The sequence below is a fragment of the Lonchura striata genome, chromosome 4 (genome assembly GCF_046129695.1).
Source record: "Lonchura striata isolate bLonStr1 chromosome 4, bLonStr1.mat, whole genome shotgun sequence".
Taxonomy (NCBI): Eukaryota; Metazoa; Chordata; class Aves; order Passeriformes; family Estrildidae; genus Lonchura; species Lonchura striata.
The window spans coordinates 1,618,137-1,644,268 of NC_134606.1; the positions used below are offsets into that span (position 1 = coordinate 1,618,137).

At 50.1% G+C, this 26,132-nt stretch overlaps 1 protein-coding gene across 8 annotated transcripts in view; it reads right to left on the reverse strand.

Annotated features, from left to right (window-relative positions):
• Positions 1-26,132, reverse strand: part of DYSF (dysferlin) — a 77,492-nt gene that overhangs the window by 16,623 nt on the left and 34,737 nt on the right. For all 8 annotated transcript variants that reach the window (XM_077782668.1, XM_077782667.1, XM_077782664.1 and 5 more), the window contains 12 exons: positions 23,791-23,892; positions 22,429-22,590; positions 21,629-21,794; positions 18,314-18,387; positions 9,653-9,751; positions 8,960-9,088; positions 8,101-8,256; positions 6,754-6,845; positions 4,855-5,025; positions 4,243-4,385; positions 1,108-1,247; positions 207-295 (listed from right to left, as the gene is read on the reverse strand). In XM_077782668.1, coding sequence (XP_077638794.1) covers positions 207-295; positions 1,108-1,247; positions 4,243-4,385; positions 4,855-5,025; positions 6,754-6,845; positions 8,101-8,256; positions 8,960-9,088; positions 9,653-9,751; positions 18,314-18,387; positions 21,629-21,794; positions 22,429-22,590; positions 23,791-23,892 — 1,523 coding nt within the window. The remainder of the gene's footprint in view (positions 1-206; positions 296-1,107; positions 1,248-4,242; positions 4,386-4,854; positions 5,026-6,753; positions 6,846-8,100; positions 8,257-8,959; positions 9,089-9,652; positions 9,752-18,313; positions 18,388-21,628; positions 21,795-22,428; positions 22,591-23,790; positions 23,893-26,132) is intronic.

The window sequence follows — 26,132 nt, forward strand, 5'->3', positions numbered from 1 at the left end:
CGGGAATAAAACCATGACAAGGTGGAAAACTCATCCACCTGGAAGCCCGGTTGTCCCACTGATGAATTTCCCTGTGGAAGCCGTTTCCCTGGAGATGATTCCACACCTGTCCTTCATCCAGGTGGGTGAATCCATCCCCACCTGAGGCTTCCAAGCGTTCCCAACTCCTTTCCCAGAGAAAAGATGAGGAAGAAATGGGAAGTTACCTCTTGGCTTTGCGTGGAGTGACGTTGAAGGGGGGGCCGGGATGTCCCAGGGATTTGGGAAACAGATCCACCCACATCTGGAGCTTTCCCTGCATGGAAAAACAGAGCCCTGAAACCTTGGGAGATTCCAGCTGGAGCACCTGAACCTCCCCAGGGAGGCTCCCTTGGGTGGGAGGGGAGCATTAAAAGTTATTTTTAAATGATTTGAGGAATAGTTGGAAATGTGTTGGTGGATGTAAATCCTGAGGAGCGGCTGAGGGAGGTGGGAAAGGGGCTGGAGCACCAGGAAAAGCTGAGAGAGCTGGGAAAAGGGCTCAGCCTGGAAAAAACAGGGATCGGGGTGACCTTCTGGCTCTCCACAACTGCCTGAAAGCTGGAATCTGATCCCAACTTGGTAGGAGTTGGGATCTGATCCCAGGGAATACCAGGAAAAAATGAAACGGCCTCAAGCTGTGCCAGGAGAGGCTCAGGTTGGACACCAGCAGGAATTTCCTCATGGAAAGGGTGTTCAGGCCTTGGAAGCACCCAGGGAGGTTTGGAATCCCCATCCCTGGAGGTGTCCAAGGAATTCCTGGATGTGGCACTGAGTGCCAGGGTGGGCATCGGACACAGCTTGGAGCGGATGACCTTGGAGGGCTTTTCCAAACCTCAGTGATCCTGGGATTCTGGGAGAAGAATTCTGAGTAGGACTTTGAGACCAAAAATTTAAAATTAAATTAAACTAAATTAAGTTAAATTCAATTTAAAAATTGGAGCACATGCCAAAGGGAACAACCACCTCCCCTCCCTGGGAACATCCGGAATTCCAGGGCAGATGTTCCCAGCAGCATCCTCTCCCTGGATACGGCTGGATCAGGAGATGCCGCTCCTGGGCACATCCCGGCCACATTCCAGGACCCACCTGCTCGATGTCCGGCTGGAGCGGGCTGTAGAGGCGCCGGGTCTCCACATGCTCCGGGATCAATCCCTGCTTCCGGAGGGCGGCCAGGGCGAGCCGCTCCTCCACCGGCCCCAGGTGCGGATTCGGGGGTTTTCCATCTTCTGCCATAGGGAGGAGAGAAGAGTCAATCCCACGGGGATGGATTTTCGCCAGGAAGAGCTGGAGCAGCACAGTCTCCATTCACAAATCCATCACCGCAAACCCTGCTGGGCACAGGGATACCATTCCCAGTGGGAAAACCTATGGAGACCCTTGTGTAGCCACCTCACAAATCACAGCCAGGGAAGCATGGCAAGGATCCAGTTGGATCCCATGGAAAGGAGAATCCAATGAATCCAGCTCTCCTAAAGTCCTGGAAATCAGGATTCCCATCAATCCTCTGCCGATGCTCCCACTCCCAACAGTTTATCCCAGAGTTTAAATCCATCCAGGATCTTCAGCTGGGCAGACAGGAATGAGGTCCCAGTGGGATCCCATTTCTTCTCTGTGGGATTTGGGGTGAAAGACGGGAATGGGAGTATGAGGAGGAAGGACATGGAGACACCACCAGTACAGCTTGGAGGTTGCTCCATGTTCCTACTCTGGTCCAAGTCACTGCTCCAGTCCCACCAGGATATTTGTGGTTCTTCATCCATGGAAGACCTGGAATTATCTCCAGACCCTGATCCTGCCACACATGGGCCAAGATTCCTCAATAATGGACATTTCTGCCTTCTCTTCCTGGTCTGGATCCATCCATCCATCCATCCATCATCCATCCATCCATCCATCCATCCATCATCCATCCATCCATCCATCCATCCATCCATCCATCATCCATCCATCCATCCATCCATCCATCCATCATCCATCCATCCATCCATCCATCCATCATCCATCCATCCATCCATCATCCATCCATCATCCATCCATCCATCCATCCATCCATCATCCATCCATCCATCCATCATCCATCAATCCATCCATCCATCCATCCATCATCCATCCATCCATCATCCATCCATCCATCCATCCATCCATCATCCATCCATCCATCATCCATCCATCCATCATCCATCCATCCATCCATCATCCATCCATCCATCCATCATCCATCCATCCATCATCCATCCCACTACAGCCAATGTCCAACTCCTGCCTCCGCATCCCATTCCTGGGATGGGACATGATTCCCTATCCTTGGATATCAGGGATGCAGTGAAGTCCCCACTCCCGGAGGTGTCCAAAGAACAACCGAACAGGAAATTTGGACAAGGCTGAATTCGATCTTGGAGGTCTTTTCCAACCTGAATTCTGGGATTCCAGGACATTCGAGGTCTTTTCCAACCTAAAAGATTCCCTGATTTTCTGACTCCGACCCCAACAATCCCAAAATCCCAGGCTGGGGTTGGTGGACTTCACCCCACTCTGGTCGTGCACCTTCCAGGACAATTGAAACACAACATGCTCCATAAATATCATTCCATAAATATAATTTCATAACATATCATTCCATAAATATCATTCCAACTCCACCAAATCCCGGTGAGATATCCCAGCTCCTTCCTCGGCAAGGACACACTGAACTCCAGCCGCCAGGGCTAATTCCCAACCGTTTCCCAAACCCTGGAATTCCGGCGCATGCACACACGTGTGGCTTTATGTGCCGAGAAAAGAACGAGCCCCTCTCGGAGAACAACAAAATCTGGGAGTTATGGAATAACGGGCCGGGGGGAGGGGCTAGTAAAATCCCGGCTCTCGTGTTTAACGGCTCCGGTTTATTCCCAGTCCGGCTCTGGAGCTCCCAGCTGGATTCCAGATCTGCTCTGGGTCAAGCCTCGGGCTTTGTTCTGCTCTTTGAACTCGCTGCCGTTAAAGCCACAGAAGGTGACAGCAGGCGCTGCCACGGCGGGGACACATTTTAACACCTCCCCAGCTCTCCCAGGAAAACTTTTCCAGGAGGATTCCTTGCTTCCCTTCGCCCCGGGGGAAAACTGGAATTCCTGAAGGGATTTGCGCTTTGTTTCCCGAGACAGGGATCGCCCCGGGCTGTGCCCTGTTCTGTGTCTCTGGTGACATCCTAGGTATGGTGGCTTTAAAATTCCAACCAAAATTTAGGTGGGATATTGGTATTTCTTGGCTCTGAGGGTGGGGAGGCCTTGGAAGAGAATTCCCAGAGAAGCTGTGGCTGCGCCTGGATCCTTGGAAGTATCCAAGGCCAGGTTGGATCCACCTGGGATAATGGGAGGTGTCCCTGCCCATGGAGAGGGTGGAATGGGATCATCTTTATGGTCCCAACCTAAACCATTCCATGATTCCAAACTGCAGCTCCTGGGCCAGGCCCGGTTGGATTTCACCTCCTCCTGGGACTAAAACTCTTTTTGTGCCTTAAAGCAGCGTTTTCCCAAAAAAAACCTCCTGCCTCAGGAATGTTGGGTCAGGGGGAGGTGCCATGGGCACACAAAAAACTCCTGCCCAAAAGTCCAGAGCTTTTCTCCTCCTTGTAGAAGCTGGCTTTGTTCCCTGATTGCTCCAAATCCCAAAAGAATTCCCAGGTCTGTGTGTGGGATATTGTCTCCCTCTAGTGACCATTCCCAAAATGAGATTCCAATGGAAGAGTTGCTCTTCTGGCTCGGGCGGCACTTGGATTATCAGGTTGGAGCTTCTCACTCCCAATCCAGGGATGTTGGGTTTGGTCCAACTCAAGGACAATGCCCCTGGATTGAAGGTCTGGGTTCAATCCCAGGATTTGGGGCACGGCCAAGATTGGGAATAGTCCAGAGCCAACACGGCCAGTGTGGAGGAGGAGGAGGACACATCCACTACCCAATCCCAGCCTCCATAATGCTCCTCATGATGTCTCCATGCACTCGGAACATCAGTTTGGAGCTTCCCACAAACCCAAGGTCAACATTCCTGTATTGAAGGTCTGGGCTCGATCCCAGGATTTGGAGCACGGCCAAGTTTGGGAATGGCTCAGAGCCAAAGAGGACAGAGAGGAGGAGGACGTGGACAATGCCATCACTCAATCCTGGTGACGTCTCCGTGACATCCAGCTCCATCCCTTTCTCTGGAGCAAGAAAATTCTGCTATCCCAAAGCATCCCTGACATCTTACCCAGCTCGGAGAGGACGTACTCCTGATCCCGGAAGATGATCCGGTCGGATTTGTAGGTGGGAGCTTTGTAGTTGTGCTGCAGGGAGAAGAGGTGGAGCAGCTGGGAAGGGCGGAGTTGGTCTCGCCACTGGTTGGGGCCGGAGCTGAAACCGAACAGAATCATGGAATCATGGAATTGTGGAATGGGTTGGGTTGGACAGACATTAAAGTTCATCCAGTGCAGTGGGCAGGGACAGCTCCCACTGCCCCAGGTGGATCCAAGCCCAGTGTCCAACCTGGCCTTGGACATTCCCATGGATCCAGGGGCAGCCCCAGCAAATCTGGGAATTCCAGCCCAGCCCCTCCCCACCCTCCCAGCCAGGAATTCCTTGCCAAGATCCCACCCCAACCTCCCATTCCTGGGATGGGACAGCCACATCTGTGGGGGTGTCCTCAGCCCGAGGTCACCAGGAGCCACCAGGGATGGACCAGGACCTCCCTGGATAAAAACCAGGACTCTGGGAAGCACCGCTCCAGCCAAGTCCCCCAGGACAACCCTGCTGTGATCCCATGGCCACCTCAGCCTCCCAATCCCAGGATTCACGGACATTCCAAGCGCACGGAGGAACCTACACGCAGTAGGTCTGGGGGAGGCCACAGCGAGCCCCGTATTTGGACAGGAAGCGATTCTCCAGATCGATGACGGTCTCGCCGATCTTCTCATCCTTGGACAGGAGGTCGTAGTCGTAGAGGGCGACCTTGAGGTCCTTCTCCAGGGGCAGGGTGCAGCTCAGCTCAAACATCCTGGGAAAGGGAATGGGGAAATGCTTGGGAAAAGAGGATCACGCCGCTGGAATTCCATGGGAATGGAGCCCATCCCAACCCAATGGGGATGGGATGGATCAGAGTTCCTGAGCTGCTGCATCATCTTGATCCAGCAAGGCCACAGCGGTGTTGTGCTGGCTTCGCTTATCATGGAATCATGGAATGGTTTGGATCAGGAGACGCCTTAATGACCTTCTCATCCCACATTTTCCATGATCCCACGTGGGTCCAAGCCCAGTGTCCAACCTGGCCTTGGGCACTGCCAGGGATCCAGAGGCAGCCACGGCAAATCTGGGAATTCCAACCCAGCCAGGAATTCCTTGCCAAGATCCCAGCCCAAGCTCCCGTTTCCCAGTGGGAGCCATTCCCTGGCTCCTGTCCCTCTGTCCCTTGTCCCCAGTCCCTCTCCAGCTCTCCTGGAGCCCCTCCAGGCACTCTGAGCATTCCTTGGAATTTTCCCTTCTCCAGGGGAGCATTCCCAGTCTGACTCCAGAATTCTGGAATGGTTTGGGTTGGAAGTGACCTTGAATCCCATCCCATTCCTCCCCATCCATGGCAGGGACACCTCCCGCTGTCCCAGGTGGATCCAGCCTGGCCTTGGGCACTCCAGGGATCCAGGGGCAGCCCCAGCAAATCTGGGAATTCCAACCCAACCTCTCCCCACCCTCCCAGCCAGGAATTCCTTCCCAAGATCCCATTTAAATTCATCTCCCTCTCCCTGTAGCTTTTTTGGGAAGGTATCCCGGCATTGGTGGTGTGGAATGGTGGGAATAGCCTTGGAAGATCAGATGGATTTTATGGGAAGCGGGATTCCATCCCTGTTTTTGCCCCGAGTCCCAGATTTTGGCAGCCTGGAGCTCATCCCAAGGGGCAGCTCCGATCTCTGGGACAGGGCCCAGGGAATGGCTGGAGCTGCTCCAGGGAGAGTTAGGTTGGAAATCAGGGAAAGATTCCTCATCCAGAGGGTGGTGAGGCACCAGAACAGCTCCCCAGGGAATGGCCACATTCCCAAGGCTGCCAGAGTTCCAGGAGCATTTGGACAGTGTTCCCAGGGACTGGGTGGGATCGTTGGAATTGTCCTGGGAAGGAGTCGGATTGATGATCCTTACGGGTCTTGTCCAACCCAGGCTATTCCATGACTCTGATTTTCTGGGAGAACAAAACCCCATGGAATTGAGCTTTCCTCAGTTTCCCTGCTCCTTTTCCAGCCTTGCCAAACACCTTTTCCCTGAACAAACCATTATCCTTGGAATTTTATCCCATTTCTGAGGGAAACAACTCAATTATCCATGGATAATCCTATTCCAGAGCATGTGGATGTGTCCCATTCCTTCCCATTCCTCACGTTTTCCCTTCAGACATTAGATCAAAAGTCCTGGATGAGGAGAAGTTCCCTAAACTCTTTCCCAACAATGGGATGATCCAGATTCCTCCACTATGGAATTCCAGCTCCCCAATCCACACCTCAGAAATCCCACAGATTGATGAACAAGAGCCAAGGGAATCATGGAATAGATTGGGATGGGAAAAACCTTAAAATCCATCCCATTCCCAATCCCTGCCATGGGCAGGGAATGCTTCCCACTATCCCAGGTTGCTCCAACCTGGAATTGGCTGTTGGAATGGGAAATTCCAGTTGGCCCAGCACAATTCCCTCACTAGGACATCCAAGAAATTCCATGGATACCAAACGGAATCCATACTTACTTCCCAAAGACAGGCTCCAGAGTGCAGGGAAGGTAATTTTCCTGGTCATTTATGGATTTCTTCCCCACGGAGATCTTCACGTAGGGATCACACTGGAGGTGGGCACGGAAACAAACACAAAAATCCCGTGGGATTCCAGTCCCACCCTTTTCCGTAGGCTGTTCCAAATCCCATCCCTCTCCCAGATAAAATTATTCTGGGAATTCGGCTCCAACTTGAAAAGCGGGGAATTTAAATCAAGTTGGGTTTTTTGCCAGGACAAGGGAAAAAATTCAAGGGAAAGATCCAATTCCACCTAAAAGATTTTACCTGGATCTACAGGGATCCACCATCCCAGTCACATCCAAGAATTCCCTGGAAAAAATGCCCCTGCCAAGTTTTCTCATCACTTCTCCCAGATTTTCCTTTTCCTGCTGATTTGTTTTTTAAGGAATGGATGGGAAACAGCGCTCAGGGAATGGAATGAGCACCCGGATATTCCTTGGGCTGGGATCAGCCTCCGTAAAATTCCCATCCCAGGGGAAATCTGGGATCAGTTTTGGTAGGTTTGGGGTTTTAAATGGAAAAACTCCCACATTTTTTTCCTTCTTTTTAATCCTCAGGAATTACTCATGGGGGATTTCTTAGGAATTAAACATTTCCATTCCAAATCCATTTTAAAAAATGGGGAAAATTCAAAAGTTGTTGGAATTTCTGCATCTATTTTTCCATATATTCCATATATATTTCCCATATTCCATATACTTTTTTCCATATGTTTTCCCATACATTTTCATCTCTATTCATTATTTTTCCATAAATTTTCCATGCGTATTTACTATTTTCCCATCTAGCTTTCTTAGATATTTTCTCGTGTATTTCCCACAGTATTCCTGAAATTTTCCCCTTTTTTTCCAGTGGAACCAAGATAATTTTAAAGGATTTTCCCCTTCCCTGAATTTTGGGGAGTTTTGGACCTACACAATTCCCATTTTCCCAAAATTTCCCTTCCAGACCAGCAAACCTTTGCAAGAAGGAATTTTGGGGAAAATGTGATTTTATGCCCTTCAGCAATAAAATAACCAAAAAAAAAAAAAAAAAAAACAAACTAAAAAACCAAGATAAAGCCAAACTCAAAACTCATGGAACTAATCTGGAAAAATCCCAGTGGACAAAGGAAGAGTTTCCTCCCAGAATTCCCAGATATTCCAACGGGGAAGAAAACAGGAACAAATTCCTACATTTTAGGGCAAATTTGTAAATTTTGACAAATTTTGCCCAAATTTTAACCCAATTTTGAGCAATAATGGCTAGCCTGTTGCAGGAATCCACCACAGGAGCCAACCCGGAGCTTTCCCAGCGGGATACCTTCCCATTGGAATCCTTGGGCTGGAGGTCGAAGGCGCGGATGATGTAAACCCGGACCAGACATTCCTGGAGTCCCCTGGCCGGGAGCTGCTGGAATTGCCGGGGAGGCACCGGGACACGCGGATCGTCGGGAAGGGGGTAAATCCTGAAAGAACCCTGGGAAGGACACGGGAATTCAGGGAAGAACACGCGGAGACGGGAGCAGGCTTGGAATGAGCGGAATGAATCATGGAATTATGGAATGGTTTGGGTGGGAAGAGAGCTGAAAGCTCATCCCATTCCATGGGCAGAGACACCTTTCCCAATCCCAGGTGGATCCAAGCCCAGTGTCCAACCTGGCCTTGGGTACTCCAGGGATCCAGGGGCAGCCACAGCAAATCTGGGAATTCCATCCCAGCCAGGAATTCCTTGCCAAGATCCCAGCCCAAGCTCCCCTTTCCCAGTGGGAGCCATTCCCTGGCTCCTGTCCCTCTGTCCCTTGTCCCCAGTCCCTCTCCAGCTCTCCTGGAGCCCCTCCAGGCACTCTGAGCATTCCCTGGAATTTTCCCTTCTCCAGGGGAACATTCCCAGCTCTCCCAGCCTGCCTCCAGAGCAGAGGGGCTCCAGAATCCTGGAATGGTTTTGGTGGGAAGGACCTTAAATCCCATCCATTCCCACCCCATCCATGTTCAGGGACACCTCCCGCTGTCCCAGGTTGCTCCAAGCCCCTTCCAAGCAGCCTTGGCCACTTCCATGGATGAGGATTCCACAACTCCCACAATTCCTGGACTCACGGAACGACTTGGGCTGGAAAGGACTTTAAAGATCCCACAATTCCCACCCCTATGGACACAGTCCATGGGGAGAGGGCCCATCCCACCTTGAACTCCCCCACCACCGAGGGGTCGTCGTTGGAATCCTGGGATCTCCCCCGGAACAGTTTGAAGGTGTGGCAGAAGTCAGAGAGATGCTCAAATTCCTCAATGTTTTCCAGCTCCGTGTCGTAGACCTGAGGACAAAAAGATGGAGCGGGGAAAAAAATTCCAACCAAATTCCTCAATCCTGGGAAAATTCATCCCACAGGGAGAAATTTCTGGGAATTTTCCCCTTTATTTCCCTCCGGAGTGGTGAGGAGAATTTGGGAATCCCACAATAAATTCCAGCCCATCCCAATTACCCAGACAAATCCAAAGTCTCCTGGTGTTTTTTTCATGGATAGAGATCTTACAGCTGGGAATATTTTCCTTAAAACCGAGGAAAATCTTCCCTGTTTGGGAGTTTGTGTTCAATTTAGCATTTCTTGTGCCTTAATCTCCCTCTTCCCTGAGAAATCCCTGACTTCCCTCCTTCCCAAACCCTTCCCAGCATGACAGTTCCCCACTCCCTCCACCACTTCCCAAGGGAAAATTTCTGGAAGTTTCCCAAAAGGTTTTTCCAAGGGAAACAAAATTTTCCACACCTGGGGAAAATGTTCTGGTTTTTTTTGCACCCGGATGGAAAAAAAAGCTGAAAATCCCAAAGAAATCATGGAGAGTGGAATTCCAAAGATCCAGACCCGATGGAAGTCTCTCACCTTCAAGGTGTCAAATCCCTTTTCCAAGTAATATCCACATTTTTCCCTCTCTCCCGTGGAAGCGTAAAATTTGCTCCACCAGTCGATGAATTCCTCCTCCTGCAGCCAGAGATCCCAAAGTTACTCATTTTCCACAAAAAAAAAATCCCAGGAAAACAGCATCAGCTCCCAGATCTGGGAAGCAAACGCTGCATCAACCCCATCCCTGATTTCCAGGGTTTTTGGGATGCTCCCAGCCCAAATATGGGTGTTACAGCCACTGGGGATAATCCCAAAAGGATTATTCCTCATGGGAAGATAAGCCTTCCAAGAAGAACATTCCAAGAATTTGGAGCATTTTTAGGGAATTTTTTAGCCTCAGGGGGTGATTTTCCTGGATTTCCATGCAGGGAATGAACCAAAAATTCTGATGTTAGCATCTTGAAATGCTCCAATTTTAGAAATTTCCCTGGAAATTTCTGGGGTTTGGGAGACAGGGATTGACTTCCTGGTTGTATCCCAGCACCTCCCAACCTCCCCATCCCAACAAAACCTGTGGATAAATGAATAAATCCATGCAATTCCCATCTTTCCATTAAAACCCAACAGTGCTCAGGTCTCTGGAACAACACAAGCCTCAGATGAAAAAAAACGGGAAAATCCCACAAAACCTCTGCTCTAACTCCCATTATTCCTTATTCCCAGTGTAAACCGTTCCAGGAGGAAAACCAGACCACGCCGGCTCAATATTCCATGGATTTTATAGGAATCGCGTTTTTGAGACCGCTTTGCTGGCAATCCATGAAAAATTCCTGGAAAATCCTGGGGTCTCCTTTTAGGAGGCTGCAGAATTCCAGCTCGGTGACCTCACGGAGGATTCCAAATGGAGTTTTATTGGATTTATATTTGAAGCCAACGGCACGGGATTTAATGGACAGATATTGGCTTTAATTGGAATATTCTGGAAATTCACTCCGAGGCTTCTGCCACCTCCTTTTTTTATGGGGGGGAAATCCCAATTTTCCTTCTGTCACTTCCCATTTTATTGTTTCAATGGTTCCATTCAGACATCGTGACATTCCACAGGTATTGGGATACAAGGAAAATGCTTGGATTCATCCCAGGACTTACCCACAGATTCCTCTGCAGCCCCAAGGGAAAGAGCTGGATTAGAGATTTTCATGGATTTGGACCAATATTCCAATGAAAAACAGGGAAAACATCAAAAGGAGGGGAGGGGAGTGGCTGGAATGTTAATGGTGCTGGATATGACTCCATTTGGGAATGGGAAAGCCATGGAAAGCAATGCATCGGCAAAGGATGGATTGAGGAATTTCCTTCATCCAGGGGATGGAGAAAATTCCCTCCAGGTATCCCAAACAATCTCCAGGGGTTTATCCATGGCCCAGATGATCTCTGAGACTGGGAATCTGTGCTCCCTTTCCAGCTTTTTCATGGATCCCACTGGACACAGCCCCCGGGTGAGAATCCCTTCTGGATAAATTTAACCTCAAGTGACCAAATCCTGATTTTTTCCCAGAAAAGAAGCTTATTCCCACCTGGAAAGCTGTTGCCATGGTTATCCAGAGTTTTCCTGTCTCCCTAACTCTGTTCCATCCCTCTTCCCTCTCACCACCCTAGAATTCCAACCTTTTTCCCAAGAGGGACCCATCATTTGGATATCCTGGGAATAACGGGATCATTTGACCCAATCCCATCATTCCAGGAGCTGCAGCAGTTCCTGCAACAAAGCATGGCTGGAGGAAGGAGAATTTCTCCTCTATGGAAAAAATTCCTGGGTCTGAGGGTGGGGAGGGGCTGGGATGGAATTCCCAGATTTGCTGTGGATGCCCCTGGATCCCAGGAAGTGTCCAAGGCCAGACTGGACATTGGCGCTCGGAGCAACCTGGGATGGTGGGAGGTGTCCCTGAACATGGACGGGGTGGGAATGGGATGGGATTTGAGGTCCTTTCCAACCCAAACCATTCCAGGATTCTGGAGCCCCTCTGCTCTGGAAGCAGGCTGGGAGAGCTGGGAATGTTCCCCTGGAGAAGGGAAAATTCCAGGGAATGCTCAGAGTGCCTGGAGGGGCTCCAGGAGAGCTGGAGAGGGACTGGGGACAAGGGACAGAGGGACAGGAGCCAGGGAATGGCTCCCACTGGGAAAGGGGAGCTTGGGCTGGGATCTTGGCAAGGAATTCCTGGCTGGGATGGAATTCCCAGATTTGCTGGGGCTGCCCCTGGATCCCTGGGAATGTCCAAGGCCAGACTGGACACTGGGCTTGGATCCACCTGGGATAGTGGGAGGCGTCCCTGCTGATGGAACTGGGATGAGCTTTCAGATTCCCTTCCCTCCCAAACCATTCCATGATCCTACAAACCCCAGCTGTGGAAATCCTGGAGTTTTCTCCGGGAATACTTCCCCCACCCCGTCCCCTGGTGGCAGTGCCATTGGCTGGATCCCAACTGGGAATATCAAAACCATCAGGAACATTCTGGGGATGGGGGGTCAGTGCTGGGATGGGAACCATTCCCAGGAGGAATCATCCAACACCCAGAGCTCCTCCAAGGAGCAGTAACCGGAGAAGCCGTAAAATGTCGGCTTGGATTTGGACGGAGCAAACAGAGCAAACAACCAATTATCCCAAATGGTTTACAGACATGGATCAGCTGGAATTGGCTCCGCTCGACTGCGTTGACATGTCCCGGGATGGGGGATTTGGAAAGCAGCATGAGCTGGAGTAACGGCGGAGTAACCGCGTTGTAGGGCTCCTCAGAAGGGAATGCAGGAGCAGAGGTGTCCGAGAGTTCCTCCTGAGCTCCTCTCCTCTGGGATGTACCCAGGAATCATGGAATTATGGAATGGGAATTGACAAGAAAGATCATCCACTTCCATCCAGGGACACTCCAACTATCCCAGGTGGATCCAAGCCCAATGTCCAACCTGGCCTTGGGCACTGCCAGGGATCCAGGGGCAGCCACAGCAAATCTGGGAATTCCAGACAAATCCCAGCCAGGAATTCCTTGCCAAGATCCCAGCCCAAGCTCCCCTTTCCCAGTGGGAGCCATTCCCTGGCTCCTGTCCCTCTGTCCCTTGTCCCCAGTCCCTCTCCAGCTCTCCTGGAGCCCCTCCAGGCACTCTGAGCATTCCCTGGAATTTTCCCTTCTCCAGGGGAACATTCCCAGCTCTGCCAGCCTGGCTCCAGAGCAGAGGGGCTCCAGAATCATGGAATGGTTTGAGTTGGAAGTGACTTTAAATCCCATTGCATTCCCACCCCATCCATGGGCAGGGACACCTCCCACCATCCCAGGTGGATCCATCCTGGCCTTGGGCACTTCCATGGATCCAGGGGCATCCACAGCAAATCTGGGAATTCCAGCCCAGCCCGTCCCCACCCTCACAGGGCAGAATTCCATCCCAAAATCCCACCCGTCCTGGCCCTCGGGCAGTTTAAACTCTTCCCTCTCATCATTAACGCACCAGCCGGAGGCAGATCCCAGTGAAATCCGGGACCTCCCTCACACGCTCCTCACGGAGCTGGATTTTTTTGGCTGAAAAAGCTTTTTTCCAAGATTTCCCCAGCTGCAGCCCCTGGGCCTCATTCCCAGCTCCTCCTTTTGCACAGAGCTCCTGAGCCATAAAGGAGAAGGAGCTGGGAAGGAAGATGGGAACTTAGTTCTCCAAACCAGGATGGTTTTCCCAAGGAAACATTCCCATTTTTCTGCAAACTGGGGCTTATCACATTGTCTCCCATTCCTGGAGGATCCTGGAAAAATCTGGACAATGGGATGGTTTATTCCCACCTAATATTCCTGTCATTTGATTTTTAACGCTCTGCAGCTTTTCCTTCTTTGTTTTTTCCCCCCTGGATTTTTTGTCCTAAACCAAAAACATATCCATGGAAATTAAAACCACAGATGGACAGCTGGATGGGGGGGTTATTTCAGGAATTTTTGCTTCCGAAGTCAGGATCCCAGCACTGCCACCTCTCTGGGATGGAAAAATCAATTCACTGGACAATATCTGGATCACTGGAAGTATCCAAGGCCCGGCTGGAATGGGCTTGGAGCAACATGGGATAGTGGGAGGTGTCCCTGCCCATGGAAACTGTGGAATGGGATGGGATTTAAGATCCTTCCAACGCAAACCGATCCATGATTCCATGGGGAATCTGGTCAGGGTGAATTTGGGATGAAGGGAATTGCTCTTCTGGAGCTTTTCCCTGAGAAGGCGAAGCAGCTTCACTGCCCTCCCTATAAAACCCGGGAAAATCCCAATATCTGTTTTTCTTATGGAAAAGACACAAAGGGAGCAGGAAGAGGGAAGGGATCCTTAAATCTCATCCCATTCCACCCTTTCCACAGGCAGGGACACCTCCCCTATCCCAGGTGGATCCAACCTGGCCTTGGGCACTGCCCGGGATCCAGGGGCAGCCACAGCAAATCTGGGAATTCCATTCCAGCCAGGAATTCCTTGCCAAGATCCCAGCCCAAGCTCCCCTTTCCCAGTGGGAGCCATTCCCTGGCTCCTGTCCCTCTGTCCCTTGTCCCCAGTCCCTCTCCAGCTCTCCTGGAGCCCCTCCAGGCACTCTGAGCATTCCCTGGAATTTTCCCTTCTCCAGGGGAACATTCCCAGCTCTCCCAGCTCTTCCTCTCAGCAGAGCTGCTCCATTCCTCTGATCATCCTGGTGCCACCTCTGGATCACTCCCACAATTCCATGTCCTTTCTGTGCTGGGATCCCAGAGCTGGGGACGGAATTCCTTCAAAACCACCCTCATTCCCTTTGGAATGAATGGAAAACCCAAGGAGACACTGGCAGCCAGCTGGAATTGCCATTTTCCTAAGCAGCAAGCAGGATCATTCCCGGAAGGAAAACGCCTCCTTCCATCTTTATCCTCATATTCTCATGGACTCAGGTCATTAATTAAGCAGTTAATTAATTAAGCGATTAATTAGCAATTAGAAAGGAAGCGATACCTACATGAGGCGGGGCCCGGGAATCCGGGATGTTAATTAGTGCTGAGCTCGTCAAACCCTCAGGAAGCTACAAATTAAAATGATCCGTTATCCAAGGAATTCCAGGAACCAGGATGAACACACAGCAGCGAAAGCAACAATTAAAGGGATTAATCCAAACTAACATTCCCAACCCTGGGGTTTCCCAGGAGGAGGCAAATTTGGGATCAGCGCAGGGTTTGTTTTTAGGGAGGTTTGGCAAACAGCTGGAATGAGGTAGAGGAAAAATGGGATATTAAAGGGGAAAAATATGGAAAAGCTGTTAGTAATTCCCAGAGGAGGAGAAGCTTTTCCCTGGATATCGAGGGCTGCAAACTCAGGGAGTTATCCCAGAATCCAGGGAAGGATCTGAGCCAGGGGGATTTAGAATAGGATTGGGAATTCTCAGGATCAGGGTCCAGGTCCAAGCCTGGCTCGCCCTGGACAAACCAAAACCCAGGATCCTTTCTGTGGGCAGGAAGCAGCAGCACTGCTCCAGGATTCCAAGGATCCCTTGGATGTGGAAAAGGGGAGGAATGAGAGGTTCTTCCCAGAAAACAGCCAGGTTTGGGGATCAGGTCAATCCCAACAGTATTCCCGGTTTTCCAGCTCAGGCTTGTTCCCAAAACCCTGCTGTGATCCCAGCAGATCCAGACCAGCATCCTTGGGCCAAACTCCACAATTTCCAGCTGTTACACAGGAAAACAATTCCCTGAGGATCATTTTCCACCAGGATTCCCTCGCGGCTCCCAGAGTCGCCGGGAACAGCTCCTTCCCAGCAGGTTTATCCATGAGCAGACAGAACAAATCCCATGGAGCCGTGGGAGTCCTTCCCGAGCCTCTTCCCATGGGAATGAACCCTCGGAAAACACCGGGAGCAGAGCAGGCAGGACAAGGCCTGATCCAGCAGCCTCTTCCACAAATTCCACCTTTCCCAAACCCCACTCCATGTCCTTTTCCCTAAGAACCAAACTAGATGGGATTAGCCAGGAAAAATCTCTTTTCTGTGATTTTTAGGATTTTCCTCACTTTGGGTGACCGGGCTGTGATTCCCATGCATTCAAACTGGTTTTAAACTCCGGCTGAACTCCTGATCCCGCTTGGATGAGATGGATAATGCGCTCCCGAACCTCAGAGCAGAGGGATTTCACCTCTCGTTGCTTTCCCAATTTTCCAGGGAAAGCACAAAGGGATCCTTTGTTCCAACAATCCTTCGGAGCAGGGACCAAAGCCAGGCTTGGCAAGGAGGGAGAAAAACTCCGGAGCCACACAAGGAAATGCATCCATGAAAAATGCTGGCTCCCGCTTCCGAAGAGCCCCAAGCACGAGCTGCTGGCTTGGGATCCGTCCCTTTTCCCGGGAAAGTGGAGCAGGATGGTCCCTGCGGGCCGGGATTGCTCCTCGACCTGCTAAACCTGGCCCTGGATGGGTGGAATGATCCCAGTGGTCCATCCATGCCTCAATCCATGTCCACCTCCAGGAGAGGAGGAGCTTGCAGGGCCAAAATTCCGAGGTGGGAATTTTGGGTTGGCTTCCCAGGAAGAAGCTCCCTCCTTTCCCGAAATAACAGGAAAAACAAGGAAAGAAACAAATGGAGAAGGACAAATCTGGGGTCAAACTGAAGAACTCCATTGGTGGCAGGGGGATTGTTTGGGAAATGTTTTTTTCCAGGAAAAAAAATTCTGGAATTTTCCACCTTGGAATGGTTTTGTCTCCCCCTTTTCCTGCTGTTTAAACTCCCCCCTAAACTTGATCGGAGTTTGGAGACGTTTCCAATAAAATTATCCCAGGGAACGAAGCTCCAGGATTCCAAAGCTCCCTCTTGTTCCTTCCTCTGGAATCTTTGGGATGGGATCCTGCATTCCCGGGGGCAGCTTCCAGAGCTCCAGGGGGTATAAAGGGAGGTGTGTCTCTATCCAGAGGTTTTATTCCCAAAGGAAAAAATGGGAGCAGGTTTGCCACCAATGCGGTTTTCCATTAATAAATCATAGAAATCAGAGCAGAGGATTCCAGGGAATTGCGGGTACGGCCAATCCCACTCTGGACTTCCCAGGGTGTTCCCCCATCCTGACCACTCAGAAAAACTGGGAATCCCACCAGTGGGAATGTCCAAGCACTTCCTGCACTGGACCATGGGAAATCCTGATTCCAGATCATGGGAAACCCCGTATCCGGGTCATGGGAAACTGGGATCAAGCTCCACATCTCAAGTTGGGATCCCAGAGATTCCCACATTATTCCCTCAGTTTTCTCCCAAGTTTCTCTGTCCTGGACTTAAAAAAGGGGGATTTTATTACAAAAAGTCCCGTTCCTAAATTCCATGTTTTCCATGGACAAGCTCCAGTTACTTCCCTGATAAAGGACAAAGCCCAGCTGTAAATTTTAAGGATAAATCGTTAAATGGGAAGCAAAAAGGAGGGAATGAGGCTGCTCTCCCAATTTCCCAATGCTCCAATCAGGAGCATTTTCGGGAGCTGCTTTTCCCTTTCTACACTTTTCACTGGAGCCAACTTTCCCCAGTTCTCCTGTCCCATTCCCAGTGGAGGCTGAAGGGTTTCAGGACAAGATCCCAACAGAGCTGTGAATAAAATCACGGAATCATGGAATGATTTGGGTGGGAAGGATCTTAAATCTCATCCCATTCCACCTTTTCCATGGGCAGGGACACCTCCCACTACCCCAGGCTTCTCCAAGCCCCGTCCAACCTGGCCTCGGACACTTCCAGGGATGAGGATTTGGAATGAGCAGGAATGAGCAGGGCCACATCCACATTTTTTTTTTGGGAATTAGCCAAATTCCTGATTCCCAGCTTGATGTGGGACCCAGCACGAGCTTGGCTTGGGATGCACCACAAATATCCAAAAGCACCAGAAAATCCCTGGGAATAGAAAGCCCCAGGAGCACCAAGGACGTGAATAAAGAGCAGGATCCATGCCCAAGTTGGACATCTCGGATTAAGCAGCTCCTCCATCGCTGAAACCGCTCAAGGCCAGGGAAACTGAGGCAGGAAACACTCGGAAGGCTGATTCCTTCTGGAAACTCCAGCTTTTCCAGCCTTGTGGCATCCAGGAATAGGCAGGAGGGAAATCCCAACCCCTGACATCCCAACCAAGGGATGGGAGACCAGGAAAAGATCCACCGAACATTCCTGACACTATTCCCAGCTGCTCCAGAGGCACCGGGATTGCCCGAGGGCTGTGGACACGGGAAGTTACTGGAAAGACGGAAGCTCCAGGGATGTGGCCATTCCTCATCCATTCCCAAAGGAATGCTGAGATCCCGCAAAATCACTGGAACTGCACCAACTCACCACTCCCACCACCATGGATTTGGGATTCTGCAACCCCAGTCCAGTAAAATTCCAGCAAGCCAGGAGCCAAACTGGGAAAAGGAGACCCGGCCATGGACCGAGAACGACGGAGCCTCAGGGAATTTTTGCCTTCCTTGGGAAGAACCTGACATGGATTTCTCTCCATCGGGAAAGCAAATCCAGCCCCTCATTCCCAGCCTATGGAATGAGGAGGAGTTCAGGGTTGTGCAGGTGAGGAGAGGGAGGGAAAACACATGGAAGTTGGAAAAGAATGGATCCAACCGGATCCATCCTCACATCGGCACCTTGGATCCATCCTCACCCGATCCACCGGAGTGCGGAAAGAATCCGGGACCTCCCCAGCGCGTTTTCCATACCTGGATGGGGATCAGGGGCTCCTTGTCATCGATGTCGATGAGGACGTCGTCCCTGGGCGTCAGGCTGACGTCATCTGCAACCGGAGTGGAGCGGCACCATGATCCCAGGATTTGGGAATCCCAGAGCCCAAAAACCTTGGGATCGACCTCCAGGAGTGATCCCAGTTTCTCCCAGACACCGCCGCCATGATCCTAATCCCATCCAGAACCCTCAGACCATCCAAAGTTCATCTCCACAATCCCAGACTCATCCCAGAATCATCCAAAGTTCATCTCCACAATCCCAAACTCATCCCAGACACTTCTCATCATCCAAAATTCATCTCCACAATCCCAAACTCATCCCAGACACTTCTCATCATCCAAAACTCATCTCCACAATCCCAAACTCATCCCAGATTCTTTCATCATCCAAAGCTCATCTCCACAATCCCAAACTCAGCCCAGAATCATCCAAAATTCATCTCCACAATCCCAAACTCATCCCAGACACTTCTCATCATCCAAAGTTCATCTCCACAATCCCAAACTCATCCCAGAATCATCCAAAGTTCATCTCCACAATCCCAAACTCATCCCAGACCCTTCCCATCGTCCAAAGTTCATCTCCACAATCCCAAACTCATCCCAGACACTTCTCATCATCCAAAATTCATCTCCACAATCCCAAACTCATCCCAGACACTTCTCATCATCCAAAATTCATCTCCACAATCCCAAACTCATCCCAGATTCTTTCATCATCCAAAGTTCATCTCCACAATCCCAAACTCATCCCAGACACTTGTCATCATCCAAAGTTCATCTCCACAATCCCAAACTCATCCCAGAATCATCCAAAATTCATTTCCACAATCCCAAACTCATCCCAGACACTTCCCATCATCCAAAATTCATCTCCACAATCCCAAACTCATCCCAGATTCTTTCATCATCCAAAATTCATCTCCAGAATCCCAAACTCATCCCAGACATTTCCCATTATCCAAAGTTCATCTCCACAATCCCAAACTCATGCCAGACACTTCCCATCATCCAAAATTCATCTCCACAATCCCAAACTCATCCCAGACACTTCCCATAGTCCAAAATTCATCTCCACAATCCCAAACTCATCCCAGACATTTCCCATCGTCCAAAGTTCATCTCCACAATCCCAAACTCATCCCAGAATCATCCAAAATTCATCTCCACAATCCCAAACTCATCCCAGACACTTCTCATCATCCAAAATTCATCTCCAGAATCCCAAACTCATCCCAGACACTTCTCATCATCCAAAATTCATCTCCATAATCCCAAACTCATCCCAGATTCTTTCATCATCCAAAGTTCATCTCCACAATCCCAAACTCATCCCAGAATCATCCAAAATTCATTTCCACAATCCCAAACTCATCCCAGACACTTCCCATCATCCAAAATTCATCTCCACAATCCCAAACTCATCCCAGATTCTTTCATCATCCAAAATTCATCTCCAGAATCCCAAACTCATCCCAGACATTTCCCATTATCCAAAGTTCATCTCCACAATCCCAAACTCATCCCAGACACTTCCCATCATCCAAAATTCATCTCCACAATCCCAAACTCATCCCAGACACTTCCCATCGTCCAAAGTTCATTTCCACAATCCCAAACTCATCCCAGAATCATCCAAAGCTCATCTCCACAATCCCAAACTCATCCCAGACACTTGTCATCATCCAAAATTCATCTCCACAATCCCAAACTCATCCCAGAATCATCCAAAATTCATTTCCACAATCCCAAACTCATCCCAGACACTTCCCATCATCCAAAATTCATCTCCACAATCCCAAACTCACCCCAGATTCTTTCATCATTCAAAGTTCATCTCCACAATCCCAAACTCATCCCAGACACTTCTCATCATCCAAAATTCATCTCCATAATCCCAAACTCATCCCAGACACTTCTCATCATCCAAAATTCATCTCCACAATCCCAAACTCATCCCAGAATCATCCAAAATTCATTTCCACAATCCCAAACTCATCCCAGACATTTCCCATCGTCCAAAGTTCATCTCCACAATCCCAAACTCATCCCAGAATCATGCAAAATTCATCTCCACAATCCCAAACTCATCCCAGACACTTGTCATCATTCATAGTTCATCTCCACAATCCCAAACTCATCCCAGAATCATCCAAAATTCATTTCCACAATCCCAAACTCATCCCAGACACTTCCCATCATCCAAAATTCATCTCCACAATCCCAAACTCATCCCAGATTCTTTCATCATCCAAAATTCATCTCCAGAATCCCAAACTCATCCCAGACATTTCCCATTATCCAAAGTTCATCTCCACAATCCCAAACTCATCCCAGACACTTCCCATCATCCAAAATTCATCTCCACAATCCCAAACTCATCCCAGACACTTCCCATCGTCCAAAGTTCATTTCCACAATCCCAAACTCATCCCAGAATCATCCAAAATTCATCTCCACAATCCCAAACTCATCCCAGACACTTCCCATAATCCAAAATTCATTTCCACAATCCCAAACTCATCCCAGACATTTCCCATCGTCCAAAGTTCATCTCCACAATCCCAAACTCATCCCAGAATCATCCAAAATTCATCTCCACAATCCCAAACTCATCCCAGACACTTCCCATCGTCCAAAGTTCATCTCCACAATCCCAAACTCATCCCAGACACTTCTCATCATCCAAAATTCATCTCCACAATCCCAAACTCATCCCAGATTCTTTCATCATTCAAAGTTCATCTCCACAATCCCAAACTCATCCCAGACACTTCCCAACATCCAAAGTTCATCACCACGATCCCAACATCTCCCAGATCCTTCCCACCACATGAAGTTCATCTCCATGATCCCAACATCATCCAGACTTTACTCACCACCCAAAGCTCATCTCCAAGATCCCAATCCCATGATCCCCATCCCATCCAGGGCTTCAAGGAGCCAGGAGAAGGACTTGGGACAAGGATATGGAGTGCCAAGACAAGGAGGAATGGATTGAACTGAAGGAGGGGACATTTCAATGGAATATTGGGAAAAAATTCCTGGCTGGGAGGGTGGGGAGGCGCTGGGCTGGAATTCCCAGATTTCCTGTGGCTGCCCCTGGATCTCTGGCAGTGCCCAAGGCCAGGTTGGACATTGGGGTTGGATCCACTGGGACAGTGGGAGATGTCCCACTGCCCACGTCCATCTGCCGACGGATGTGGTGGAACAGGGTCACCTTTAAGTTCCCTCCCAACCCAACCATTCCATGACTCCATGAAGGACACCAATCCCAACATTCCCACGTACCTGGCTGCTCTTGGGGTGCCCCCGTGTCCTGCTGGGAGGGATCCCAGTAGAATTCCTGGAGGGAGCGGACCGTGCACTGTCCCACCACGGGTCTCCGGCCAAAGGGGCGGTTGTCGATGATCTTCAGGATGATGGGGGGGCTGTAGAGGCTCTCCTTGGGCAGACGCTGCAGGAAGAGGGAAGGGAAGATGGAATGAGGCTGGAAAGGGAGGGCAGAGGTTCTGCACCACCCCCAAAAAACCAGGGGCAGAAGGAACTTCACCAGAAGAACCATTTCTATAGAATTTTGAGGTCCTTCATCAGAAGAACTCATTTCATGACACTTCCACATGGTCCATTTTTATGGGGTCTTAAGGTCTTTCACCGGATCCATTTTTATGGGATTTTGAGGTCCTTCACCGTAAAATCCATTTTCATAGGACTGTCCTTCACAAGATCCACTTTTATGGGACTTCAAGGTCCTTCAGGCCAAGATCTACTTTTATGGGATTTTGGGGTCCTTCACCACAAGATCCACTTCTATGGGACCTTCAGGTCCTCCACCACAAGAGCCATTTTTATGGGACCTCTAAACTCTTCAAAAGATCAATTTTTATGGGATTTTGGGGTTTTTCACGAAATATATTTTAATGTGACTTTGAGGTCCTCCACCACAAGATCCATTTTCATGGGACCTCCAGGCCCTTTATGGGACTTGGAGGTCCTTCACCAGATCCATTTTTATAGGTTTTAAGGTCCTTCCCCCCATTTTTGAGGACCTTCCCTTCCCCCCGCACCACCCCAGTCCCGTTGGACCTCACCACTTCCATGAAGAGCACGCAGACGTCGAAGTTGGGGTTCTTCTTGACGTTCTTGATGACGCCGGACTGGACGCGCTGCCCCTCGCACTCCACCAGCAGGCTGGGCGAGGTCACGCTGGCCAGCTGGAAGCTCTTGAGGTTCCTCAGCCCCCAGGCCAGGATCTGTGGGATGAGGGGACACCTAATCCTGATCCAAAGCTCTGCTTCCAGGTTTCCATGGAGCTCCTCAGCAGTGGAGGAGAACCTGGAGGTTCAACCATGTAGGACAAGCAGTGGTGGGAATTATGGAACCCCTGAGGTTGGAAAAGACCTCCAAGGTCATGGAGTTCAACCTGTGACCGACCCCCGTCTCCACACCAGGAGTTCCTTGGACACTTTCAGGGATGGGGATTCCAAAGCTCCCTGGGCACTTTCAATGCCTGACCACCCTTTCCATGAGGAAATTCCTCCTGATATCCAACCTGAGCTTCACTCTTATCCCATCCCATGTTCCCTGACCTTCATCCTTATCCCATTCCTTGTTTCCCTGATCTTCATCCTTATCCCATCTCTCATTCCCTGAATTCCATCTTCATCCCATTCCTTGTTTCCCTGAACTTCATCCTCATCCCATTCCCTGTTCCCTGAACTTCATCTTCATCCCATTCGTCATTCCCTGAGCTTCATCCTTATCCCATTCCTTGTTTCCCTGATCTTCATCCTTATCCCATCTCTCATTCCCTGAATTCCATCTTCATCCCATTCCTTGTTTCCCTGAGCTTCATCCTCATCCCATCCCCTGTTCCCTGAATTCCATCTTTATCCCATTCCTTGTTTCCCTGAACTTCATCATTATCCCAATCCTCATTCCCTGAGCTTCATCCTTATCCCATCTCTCATTCCCTAAATTCCATTTTCATCCCATTCCTTGTTTCCCTGAACTTCATCATGATCCCAATCCTCATTCCCTGAGCTTCATCCTTATCCCATCTCTCATTCCCTGAATTCCATTTTCATCCCATCCCCTGTTCCCTGAACTTCATCCTTATCCCATTCCTTGTTTCCCTGAGCTTCATCCTTATCCCATCTCTCATTCCCTGAATTCCATCTTCATCCCATCCCCTGTTCCCTGAACTTCATCCTCATCCCATCCCTCATTCCCTAAATTCCATCTTCATCCCATTCCTTGTTTCCCTGAGCTTCATCCTCATCCCATCCCTGGTTCCCTGCGAGCAGACCCCCAACCCCCCCAGCTCCACCTTCCTGTCAGGGAATTGTGAAGAGCCACAAGTTCCCCCTGGAGCCTCCGTTTTCTTTGGAATCGCAGCCCAGAATCCAGCTGGGATCCCATTCCCGGCTCCCGCTCCCGGATCCGTGGCTCACCTCGACGGCCGTGCGCTGCAGGACGGGTTTGATTCCCTGCGGGACCATGTACACGTTGGGCTCCCGCTGCGGCGGCGGGTAGGGAAGGTCGGAATCCGCGGACTGCGGGAGCCGAGAGGGAAAGGAAAACATCAGGAAGCGCCAGGATGGGACATCAACCCCCTCTCCATGTTGGATCCACCCGGAATCTCCATCCTTTCCAGACTCATCTCTCCCAGGAAATCCAGGAGAGCCAGAGGAAAGTCAGGATGGAGGTGCCGGAAAAGTGGTTTTGCCTCTTTAATCCACCCTGGAGAAGATCCGACATCCCTGAGCTTTTCCCAGGAATCTGCCCTCCAAGGTTAAACCTTTTTTAGGGAATGACGGGATGGAACCGCCTCTATCCCATGCCGGGATCACAGCGGGATGAAGAAAGGGATGAAGCAGCAGCAGCAGCAGGATCAGTAGTTGGGCGATTCCCAAAAAATGTAGTGGGAGCAGCACCGTGGGATGGGGATCGGCAACACCTCTGGATCTGGGAAGGGGCTGTGGTTCATCCCACACCTCATGGATAATCCAGAAATCCGTGGGATAGAGCTCGGGTGAAAATACCCGGGAATTCCATTGGGATCATCCCAAATCCGGGAGGCAGCCAAGGAATTCTCAACTTGCCTTTCTGGAGGAGGAAAGTGGGAGCCAGAATTCCTCCCCTTTTCTTTTCCTGCATCTCCCAGAGCCCCCAGAAAAGCCAGAATGAAAGCAAAATCTCTGGAAATCCATCCCAGGAGCATGGAATTCTCTCCCAGCTGGAATTTTATTGGATTCAATGATGTGTGGGTGAGGGATTGGCTGTCCAAAGGGATTTTCCAGATGGAATCGTGGAATGGTTGGGTTTGGGAAGAGCCTTAAGGATCATCCAATTACTACCTCAACTTCCCATAAAATTCCAATTTTTTTCCCATAAAATTCCCAATAAAACTTAATTTTCCTTGGGAATTGCTGGTTCCTGAGTCCAGCTGCTCATTAGCAGAAGGTTTTCAGGAATTCCATGTGGGAAGAGGTGCCTGGAATTCCCACATGGAGCAGCCACAACTCCATCCCATGATCCACCTGCCCCCAGCGCGGTTAGTGCTGGCAGGGAGCGGGAATTTTATCCAGGATAATCTGAAGGAGAAGGGAGAGCTGCAGAGAATTCCCACATTCCCTGGGTTACCTCTGGAACTCTAATTCCCAAAAAAACCCTCATTTTAGGCTGTTCAGGCCTAAAATCATGGAATGGTTTGGGTTGAAAGGGATTTTAGGGATCAATCCTTCAGCAAATCCAATGGGAAGTCCTTGGGAAAGAAATCCTGCCCCATCCATCCTCTCCAGGATCAACCTGGATTTGAACCCTGCGTCATTCCGGGTTTTTTAAAGTCCTTCCTGCTGCTCTCCCAGTGGTTTTCCGGGTGTTCTCCTGGTTTCCAGCTGAATGTCAGAGGAGAGAATGTTGGAATGGGTGGGAATGAGCAGGGAATGCTGGGGATGAGGCAGGAGCAGGGAAGGATCAGGATGGGAGTGGGGAAAAGGAATTCCCGGGCAAAGCCGCCTGGAGGGAGGAAAATCCATGAAAATCCTGCTGGGAGCCAGGATGGGTTGAACAAGGATAAATCCAAGGGAATCCAGGTGGCAAGGAGCTCTGGAGATGATGGATTCCAACCCGGATTTGGATCCAGGATGAGTGAAAATCAACATGGATGAGGCCAAAAAAAAATATAAATAAATAAAGGCTGGAAATGATTCCCAGTTTTTATGGAAGCTGGGATGTGATCCAAAGATAAATCCCAGAGTTCAGTGGGAATTGAACCCCAAAAGGCCATTCCCAAGAAAAAGTAGACAAGGATGAAGCCAGCCTGGTCCTTCAGGAGCATCCATGAGGCACCGGAGGCTCTGGCCGGCACCAATCCTTGGGATGCAGCCTCAGGAATTTTGTTGGGATGGGGTTCCTGCAATCCTGCTCGCCCTGGAAGGCTCTGCCGGGATTTTCTTGGATTCCGGGAGAAGGGAAGGGAAGAGAGTGATACCCATTGGAGGAGCCCCTCAGAGAACAAGGCAGGGATGCAGAGCTGTGGAATGCCCCATCCCGGAATTCCGGCGGTGGGAGGAAAAAAGAGGAAAGAGATGATTATGGACACACGGAACAGCAGGATGAGCTCCCAAGGAAAGGCAGCTTGGGTTGGGTGGGAAAAAAAAATCTTGGAAAAATGTGTTTATCCCACCCGATCCAACCTTTCCTGGGAATGTGGCTCGGTGTTTTCTAGCTCATCTCCTGGATTTTTGGGATTGATGGCTCTGAGGGCCACCACAACATTCCAAGAGTTGTT